This window comes from Mytilus californianus, unplaced genomic scaffold (assembly GCF_021869535.1).
Source record: "Mytilus californianus isolate M0D057914Y unplaced genomic scaffold, xbMytCali1.0.p SCAF_10, whole genome shotgun sequence".
NCBI lineage: Eukaryota > Metazoa > Mollusca > Bivalvia > Mytilida > Mytilidae > Mytilus > Mytilus californianus.
In genome coordinates, this window is record NW_026262582.1 from 70,276,559 (window position 1) to 70,286,980 (window position 10,422).

The following is a 10,422-nucleotide window of genomic DNA, read 5'->3' on the forward strand; positions in this document are numbered from 1 at the left end:
CCCCCCCCCCCCCCTTTCCCTTATTCAAAAAAATAATTCTTTCCCTCAAGTTATGGTCAGTATCTCAGACAATCATTTCTTAATACATAATTTACAAGCAGTGTAAGGGAGGTAATCAAACATTGTTATTTAAATTGTTTTGGATTTTGATTTGGATTAACTCCCTAATTTAGCTTTTAAATTGTCTCAATTGTCCTTTAACCAGAAAAACCGTTGTTTTTCTCCTTTTTGCTCCTAATTCCTAAATGATTTGAGCCATAACCCCCCGAAGTCAATCCTAACCATCCCTTTGTAGTATGGAAACTTGTGGTATAATTTCATAGATTCATACACTTTAACACAAGTTATTGTCTGGAAACTACAAAAATGCTTATTTGGGCCCCTTTTTTTGGCCCCTAATTCCTAAACAATTGGGACCATAACCCCCAAAATCAATCCCAACCTTCCTTTAGTGGTTATAAACCTTGTGTAAAAATTTTATTAATTTTTATTTACTTTTTGTCGAGCCTTCGACTTTAGTCGAAAAAGCGAGACATAGCGATCCTACATTCCGTCGGCGTCGTCGTCGGCGGCGTCCACAAATATTCACTCTGTGGTCAAAGTTTTTGAAATTTTAATAACTTTCTTAAACTATCCTGGATTTCTACCAAACTTGGACAGAAGCTTGTTTATGATCATAAGATAGTATCCAGAAGTAAATTTTGTAAAAATAAAATTCCATTTTTTCCGTATTTTACTTATAAGTGGACTTAGTTTTTCTGCCAGTAATTTTACATTCACTCTGTGGTTAAAGTTTTTAAAATTTTAATAACTTTCTTATACTATTTTGGATTGTACCAAACTTGGACAGAATCTTGTTTATGATCAAATGCTAGTATCTAGAAGGAAATTTTGTTTTCTTCCAGTTAACATTACATTCAGTCTGCAGTTAAAGTTTTTAAACATTTATTAGATTCATAAACTATCCTGGATTTTTACCAAACTTGGACAGAATCTTCTTACAATCAAAAGATAGTATCAAGTGGAATATTTCTATTGATTTACTTCCTCATTTTTGTTGAGCTTGCGATTAACAGAAAAAGTAGGCGAGACACTGGGTTCCGCGGAACCCTTACGAATTTTTTAAGTTATTACCCGGAAACCATCTGTCTTCGACGATGACGACAACAACGTGATACCAATATACGACCAAAATTTTTTTTATTTTTGCGGTCGTATAAATAGTTAACAATTATATAGGTCAAAGGACGGCCTTCAACAAGGAGCCTTGGCTCACACCGAACAGCAAGCTATAAAGGGCCCTCTAATGACTAGTGTTAACCAATTCAAACAGGAAAACCAACGGTCTAATCTATATAAAAAACGAGAAACAAGAAACACTTTTAACCACATCAACAAACAATAACCACTGAACAACCGGCTCCTGACATAGGACAGGTGCATACAAATGCAGCGGGTTTAAACGTTTTAACAGGTGCCAACCTTCACCCTAACCTGAAACAGCAGTGTAACATTACAACATAAAAAGACACACTATAAAATATCAATTGAAATGGCTGAACTCGATCAACTTATGTGTGTTCCCCCCCAAACAGAAGTTCCCCTGAAAACTTTTTATAAACAATGCCATAATATCTGTTCCTGTTGAAACAAATATTCTATACCCTTTATTCTGTAAGGAACAAATACTGTAATATTTATTCCATTGGAAACAATATTACAGACTAGTTCTTCTACTTGGAACTTATGTTATGAATGAAATTCTATTTCATGACAGATAAATAAAGGCAACGGTAGTATACCGGTGTTCAAAGGTCATATATCGATTGAGGGAAAACAAATCTGGGTTACAAACTAGAATCGAGGGAAACATAAACAAAGGAACAAGCTGATTACCCTCCTAGAGTGGATGTATAATAATTAACAAATAAATAATTCACTACATTACAAACATTCTGTCATATGAAACAAAATGATTTATTACATTTGTAAAAAGACAGGCATAATATGAGAGAGATTTAAAAATGTTTCTGTACAAATAAATACATGTCAAAGAAATCACATGACATCAAAATGGCTGACATGATACAGCTTAAAACCTCTTTGTATGTTTTACATAGCATGTGACAAAATCCATGATGATCTTCTTCATTTCAGAAACCGTGCACCTGTAATTAGAGAATATTACATATTTACAATTGTACATAAAAGATGAATTCAGAGATTTCTTACAACCGTTTTTCGTAAAAATTCTTCTAAGTTTAGAACTTTTGAAATACAAAAAAATGTACGATGGTTCTTTGAATTCTAGAAACTCTATAGTAGATTTCTTTTTCTTTAAATTTTTAATATCTTCAAAATGTACTGTCATGACTGTTTCATATAAACTTAAAATTTATTATTTACCACAAAAATATTGTTTTACATGGATAATTTTGCTCACAGAAATAAAAGTAAAAATTTCTGTACAGGAAGTGAATCATTGTGTATATAGATCACAGTTAAGATAAAGGACACAGAAGAAGTTATTCTGAGACAAAAAATTAATAATGGGACTGACTTCACTTCATTTGAACTTATTTGTCTCATTGCCAATCATACCACATCTCCTTATTTTTATATTGTCAATTTGCATGTGATATCATTTCTTTTAAATCAGAGTTTTGCTTACATCTTTTACATCATTTAATTTGTAGTGGATAGTTGTCACATGATCATATTCTAATAATAACATTACATGTATGTTTCATTATAATACCTTTTTTTAATTGGCTAACAGCAATCTCGTGTCATTCTGAAATTAACCTTCATTTCAAAATGAAATGTAACATTCATGACGACACGAGCTTCCACAATAAAGTGCACAGGTAAATAAAAGAAAAAACTTGATAGAAATCGTGTTTTCATGATCCTAGCAAAAAATGTAATTATAAGTATTGAATGCTTCGTTTAGTAATTTTATAGGGTTGTAAAAGCGTTGACGGGGCGCACATTTTTAGAAAGAAGCGCGGAAATACAAAATGTACTTCCAGTGTTCTCCCCAGGCCGTTTTAGCGTCGCGGCACCGAGACGCTATATTTTTTCCCGTGACGCTATTTTTCTTGTCTCTTTATCGCAAAACCATGTCCTAAATTTTGAACTTTCATCTAATTACCGCTTGTCATCATAAAAATTATATCACCTTTAATTGTAATCCCTTCAAGTCCGACAATACAGGCAATTTAGAGTGATTAAATAGGTGTTAATTGCCCTTTGGGTGATAACTGAATGGATACGAATACCCCAAGCTGACACTTGTGACATGACTAATACCACGTGGTGCAATCGCAAATTTCAACATGTAGAAAATTTAATCAGACAGAAAATCGAAAAACGATTCGAAATCTACGCTTGCATAATCCAAATTCAAAGATACAAACGATTTCTCTCTTTAGAAAAGAGGTTAGGTCGTATATTTTTACAACTTTTAAAAAATTACTTTCTTTCATTTCTGGTATCTAGTTAATCGAGAGCGTACATGCCGTATATTAAACATTTTGATTTTGAGTTAAGTAAGTTTGATACTACTTTAGAAAGAGATCATAATTGGCTTTAGTTAATGTTTCATCCATTAAATGCATTAAAAGCGTCATATGCATTCCCAATCTCTTGTCAAACATTGTTTATTTTCGTAAATTTTTCTCCCGCAGCCATTGAAATATTTGTGTAAACTACGGATCGGAACCGGACCAGATATGACAAAATTCCGCATTTTTACGATAATATCTACAGATGCACACAAGGCACAGTAGACAGAAAAAATTATCACAAAAGAGAAAACTACGCATTTCAAACGCATTAACAGACTATTTATTAGATATCTTTGCTAAATGTATTCTTTTTGAAAATGCATTGTTTTAATATATTGACTAAAGTAGCTTAACTTTGTTAAAAATATCAGAGACATATAAATACATGTCTCTGAAATTATATATCATTTTGATATAAAGAAACAACTGGGTATAATTCATTGAGTACCATGAAACAATGAATTTTATAGACATGATAAAGAAAAAAGTTTTTTAATTGAAATTTTATTGCTATATGATACTTTCTCTACCCTTTTTATATAAAAACCAGTTCTTTTTTTTTGCTAGATATTTAGTATTGTATATATACAGGTTGCACTGTAACAAACCATTCATTCATTTAGTTGACTAGGTAGGGTTACTGGAACCACACATATATATTTATTTGGCCCAAGAGGAAAAAAATAATTCTGTAACTATAAATGAATATAGAAAACATAAACTGAAACAACTGTTATCATGGTTATAGTTTAATTGTATTCTCAGTTATGAATTGAACAATATAAACATATATAACATAAAGGAAATAGAGCATCGCCGCGACGCGTCAAATGACATTGAAAAAAATACAGTTTATTTTTTTACGCCAAATGTGATGCTATCCAAAATTTCTGGGAAAACACTGACTTCGATCAATGCTTTTACACCCAAATAAATTTACAAAAAGAAGCATTCAATTCTATAATATTAAGTTTCAAGCTTATTAACCATGTTACCATGGTTACTGTGGATTCATTATTATTCGTTACCAATTTTCTTTGATTTTATGGAAAAAAGGTGAAAAACAAATTTAGCTAGATATTCTACGAAGTACACATTTTCTACAGGCTTGTATACAGAATTTGGCAAAAAATCAATATCCTCAATAATACAAGTTTTCCCATATCCACAAAAATTAGTATCAATAAAAATTAAGGAGTCCACACAGAATATTGAGTTAAAACAAATGTTTACCTTGAGTTGATCTTCTCTTGCAATGCCTATGATTTTAAGAAAGTCCCTTATATGCGTTCTCTGGTCTCCTTGTAACTGGATAACTTCCCCGTATTCTGGATGTTCAACCACTGTTCCATTGCACGCAAATTCCTAAAATACACAGAAACCACAAGTTGCTAACTTCAAACATAATTACACTAGTTAAGCATGTTAAGTGATTCTTTCCTTATGATTATAGTAAAGTACCATAAGCATAAAGAGGACAATATAATTCTGTTATAACAAAATTTAGCACCACAATTTAAGAAATTTGACGTCATAATAATTAAAAAGAAAATATTCAGCAAAAATACTCAGTGTAAAAACCTCAATACTATACATACTATACTGTATAGGTTTCGTTTATTAGTGAAGGTTGCACAGTGGCCTGTATTTACATCCTTGTCCTTTGATCTTTCATGGAAATTTGCCTATGGGCAATCATACATTGTTCCACATCTCCTTAAGTTCATACATGTAAAAGCAAGTTTTATGAATTCTTCCTTTAAAAGCACTAACAAAAGTCTTATAAAAAACCCATTGCACATTGCTTTAGGTCAGTAGGCATATTTATGTTAGTAGTAGTAGTTACGTCCCTTTTAAAAAACAAAACGGTGCATGGTGTCTTCAAATTAACATACATCATACATGTATATACATTGATATACATTACATGCATGTATATATAATCTTACATCTTTATAATTTTTACATGCCTTTTGACAAAAACATGTCTGAGGAATCCTGCTTTTCTCACTGTAAATAATTGAATGTTCTGTTTAATGGAGTGTTCAAAATTGTGGTTTACAACTATATCTAAATTCCCATAAGATATATTCATTACAAGTGCAAGTGACCTAATATGGAATTAACTGACCCATATGTATCGTATGAGATAACTAGCACACTGTGTAACTAATAATATACTGCATTTCTTTAATTCATATTTGAAAACTATTACATCAAATCACCTTTTTACAAGCTTTAACAATCTTTTTGAGGTCATAATCAGGTGATATTCCTTGGACGGTGGTCAGTGTTTTTCTGCCATTTCTCTGCTGAATACGTATGTGGATCAATCCCTCCTGGACACCTGCTGTCCCATCTTCATCCACCGATGCATCCTTGAACGGATCTGTACAACAAATGATCAAATTACTGATGTTTATCATGTTAATCTGACTCAAGTGCATGGATATTTGATGATAGTAAAGGTTCACAAGTGTATAGAACAAGAACAAGAAAATATTTTATTACCAATATAAAAGGGCCCACAACATGCACAAGGGGCATATAGAGCATGTAAAAGGAAGAACATTGATTAGCATAGAAACATAGAATCTAAATACACAATACAATTAGACTGTAATAAAGCCCTTGGTTTATAGCTACATGTAGTATATAATATAGTCACATGAAAAATAAATAAATCTAACTATATTCACTTTATAAATTTTCCAAAGAGAGATAATTTTCTGAATTCATAACCAAAATTTTGTTTAAATTTGTATATGTTTTATTCATGGTAATGGACTGTAGGTAGGTTTTCCTTTTACATCAAAATTTTTCTTGCACTTATTTCTACCCCGGTTTTTAGAGGAGTTTGTGTTGACCGTCACCAATATTTAATAAGTAGTTTCAGTGTGTTTTTTTAATGTTTCAATCAAACAATACTTCTGCTTCTTTTTAATGTGTCAGTTTCTTTTCAGCTTTACCATGTACATTTTGGAAGAGAAAAAAATTGAAGCACTATTTCTCCTGAGACCAGCCATGTAAATGTTCTTGTTGTTTTACTTCCCGTTTCTTGCACCAACTAGACATCCCGGCAGATTTAGTGTCCCTAGGACCTATAACTATGATGTCACTCACTGGGTTTGGATTAGGATTTAAAATGAGCACTTCGGCTCTTGCAGACGAAGAACATTTTTAATGGCAATATGTAGAATAGCAACCACTAAACTTTTATATTTGTTGTATGTTAATTTATATTATGCCATATGTCTTCTACAGTGTAAATAAACGTTTTGTTTATAGTATACTGGTGTAGTTTGTCCTAGTCCAAATTATTATGTCGTCAAAGTTAAAAAATTTTATAGCCTTTCATTGAAGTTTCAAGACATCATACATGTATGTAATATACTTGGATTAAGGTTGTCCCAGAACTTGGGTAAAATTAAAAACGGGAAAACAATAAAGCAAATGGAAACAACTCCTGTAACATGTCCAGAATGGATTTTGACGAGTAATGAAGTTGAAGTACAGCTATTTACTTCTGTCAAGTGCTACCAAGTCGGCAAGTGGCTACAAAATGTGCAGTACAAGTTTGTCAAGAATGACGCAACATTCGACTGTCAACAATCGCTTCTATTGTTCTGTCAAAATTGCTTTCTCCACAGATCTATCAAAATCGTGTTTTAATGATAGAAAAAGAAACAAACAAATCTTTTCTTCTTACGAGTTTTACGCACTTAGTTAACAGCTGATCAACTTCAAAGAGCTTCGTTATAAACAAATAAAAATATAAACGAGCAAATTTCTTACCAAGGGTCTGACCAAAAGTTGTGCTGATACTTGTCATAAAAACGTTTGTGTAGCAATTGTCAATAAGAAAACAAAGGTTTTTAACAGATGGTTGTGGATTTGTCACAATTTACTGTCTTGGATTTGTTTACGATTTTTCACCGGAAGTCAATGAAACCACCGGAAGTGAAAATTAATACGTCTAGATACCAACAAAATAATTTCCGTTTTAATAACACAACGGGCAATAAATTATTGAACTAACTTATTATTTCTGACAATTTTGTCATAAGGGTATTTTCTTTAAGAATAAAAAGTTAGAAAGTTAAGACAAAATGTCCAAGTTTAGGAATATAGTAAGCAGAGAAAAGATGAAAGTGAACTGACTAAATGTAGGCACTAGCTACCCAACCCTCTTATGGTTGATTCTTTTTTTTCTTTCAGTGCATTTTTTCTAGTTTTTGGTTGCCCTCCTCCTAATTTTTGGTGGGCCCATACTCCCCTTTCTTGAAAGGCATAGATATGCAACTAAAAAAAAAATGCAGTTTTTTTTAAACTTCTATAATATGTTCCATTGGTCCTTTATTTGTGCAAGTAAGTCTACTTTATTTCTTTTTTTCCCTGAATTAGAACTGATAACATAAAACATTCTGAATTCTCATTAACTTGTGGATATTGTGAAGATCGTTCAGAATATTATCAACCGAAAATTTCAAAATTGCTTTTATAATGCCTGAATTTGCCCACATTTACAAATGTTGAAATCATATGGCATATACATTTGCGGTATCACAAGAATGATAAAGTAAGTAGGAGGAAGAAAAAGTAGAGAACAAAGACTGCTGTAGCCGCTTTCTACTCTCAAAGATAGGTGATTTTTGCTTTATGTCTTTAAGATCTCCAGTCTTTATAGCCAGTGGATTGTCAGTTGAAAAGACTTACTAGGATATATCTCCCTCAAGAAAAGTGGAACAGGCCAAATCCTGACAAAGTCTAATGTTCATTTTATTTATCATTTCCTGTTTTTCAAGTATTTGGAATATTACATAATTTTTAAACTTATGAGATTTTTCAGCTTATTTAAATCTCTTATTATGTTATTTTACATTACTAAACTCAAGAATATTTATATAGTACATGTAACTATTGAAATCTCTGCTTAACTGAATAAAATACACTGAAATTTAAATACATCTACTTCCATTTTTGAAACTTTTGGTTAGAATTTCAGGATTTCTCTTTAAAAATTATTTCTAATTAAACTAATACTTTAAATCAAAGTGCAAGAGCGCCACCGTAAAGCAATTGTCGCCAAAGTCAAGGTTTTTGTGATTTATACTAGTTTTTATCCTTATATAAAAGAACTACACCATGTACAGCGGACAGCAGACTATATTGATCAAATACAGAAAAGACTACGGGTATTGACAATTGATTGCATCTACCTCAGTATCATAAGAATTTACTTCTCTTTTTGAAACTGATAGGTTTGTATCCTTTGTTTTATTAATTCTTTTTTGTAATGTTCAAATCCATTTTATTTCATGTCTGAGAATACAATCAACTTCGACAAGTTTGGCATGAATATAGGTAACAAAAATAGCAGATTCGCCATACCTGAAAAGCAAAGTTCGGTCTGCACGGGCTTCCAATTTTAAAAGACTGAGCCCCCATCCAAATATTGCACTTAGTCCTGAACATGCATGAAATATTTGCAACTGGAAATTAAACAAACAACAATCAATCAATCAAAGACTGAACACTTTTCATCCATTTGAATTTTCAACCCTATGCCACAGATTATGGCAAACTCTCCTGCATACAAGTTTCTGTTGAAAATTGATCCCAGAAGCTTTTCGAACACATCACATTCAGTATGAGTCATGTTGATGCAGTTACTTTTCTTGTGCACAATAAATAGATATAAGAAGACTTGGTATGAGTGCTAATGAGACAACTCTCCATTCAAGTCACAATGTGTAAAAAGTACCGGTAAACAATTATAGGTGAAAGTATAGCCTTCAACAGAGTCTGGGCTCACACCAACAGCAAGCTATAAAGGCCCCCAAAAATGACTAGTGTAAAACCATTCAAACAGGAAAACCAACAGTCTAATCTATAAAAATAAAATGCTTCGCTGAGTGCAGCTGGATACGGCCGCAGAGGTCCAACCCAAAACAGTTGGGGAGAAAATGGACACAATATTCGTGCTTGATACAAGTCTGAATTTGGATTGTAATTAAATATTTGACACATAATAGGTTTCTGACACCGAATAACTGTAGTAGTCAAAGAACCCCCTTTTTTTGCAAAAAAAAAAAATTTGAAGAAATTTTCTTTCTAATTTCTGAAATCTAAAATGAAAAAAAAAAATTGCCTGCTACAATTTCTTTTTAACCCCACTCCCCCCACTTTAAAAAAAAAAAATTCTTTCCCTCAAGATATGGTCATAATCTCAATTCAAATTTCTAATGGAGTTTGCAACCATAATCACCAATTTAAATACATCATTAAAGTCTTAAATAGATAATTTAAAAGCAGTGTAAGGGAGGTAATCCAACATTGTACAATTTTTTTTGGATTACCTCCCTTACACTGCTTTTAAATTGTCCATTAACCAGGAAACACTTGTATTTTTCCCTTTTTTGACCCTAATTCCTAAATGGTTTGAGCCATAACCCCCCAAAGCCAATCCTAACCATCCCTTTGTGGTATGGAAACTTGTGGTATAATTTCAGAGAGATCCATACACTTAAACACAAGTTATTATTGTCTGGAAGTTACAAAAAATGCTTATTTTTTGGCCCCTAATTCCTTAACTGGTGGTACCATAACCCCCAAAATCAATCCCAACCTTCCTTTTGTGGTATTGAACCTTATGGTAAAATTTCATAGAGATCCATTCACTTTAACTTTTTGCGGTCGTATAAAAACGAGAAACGAGATACACTTATGAACCACATCAACAAACTGATCAAAGTTAATCACATTCTCTTTGAAACTGATTGTATTTTGCAAAATAAAACCTTGTTGAAATTACCCTCTTCATTTGGAAAATGCCTGAAAATGGCACAATTAA

General features: G+C 32.1%; 1 protein-coding gene across 1 annotated transcript; it reads right to left on the bottom strand.

Annotated features, from left to right (window-relative positions):
• Window positions 1-1,940: 1,940 nt before the first annotated feature.
• On the bottom strand, window positions 1,941-7,524 carry LOC127718444 (eukaryotic translation initiation factor 1-like). The gene is made up of 4 exons (XM_052224463.1): window positions 7,365-7,524; window positions 5,795-5,958; window positions 4,803-4,934; window positions 1,941-2,168 (listed from the first exon to the last, which is right to left on the bottom strand). The coding sequence occupies exons 1-4, from the start codon at window positions 7,399-7,401 to the stop codon at window positions 2,154-2,156; spliced, it is 348 nt and encodes a 115-aa protein (XP_052080423.1). The 5' UTR covers window positions 7,402-7,524; the 3' UTR covers window positions 1,941-2,153.
• Window positions 7,525-10,422: the final 2,898 nt, after the last annotated feature.

What these genes read in the sequence shown, in the direction of transcription:
- LOC127718444 (XM_052224463.1), bottom strand. Translation starts at nt 7,401, where the DNA reads ATGACAAGTATCAGCACAACTTTTGGTCAGACCCTTG. An exon ending in AACTTTTGGTCAGACCCTTG is followed by an intron (nt 5,959 to 7,364) that starts GTAAGAAATTTG and finishes TTTGTTGTACAG; the next exon opens with ATCCGTTCAAGGATGCATCG. An exon ending in TTGTTAAAGCTTGTAAAAAG is followed by an intron (nt 4,935 to 5,794) that starts GTGATTTGATGT and finishes TGTGTATTTTAG; the next exon opens with GAATTTGCGTGCAATGGAAC.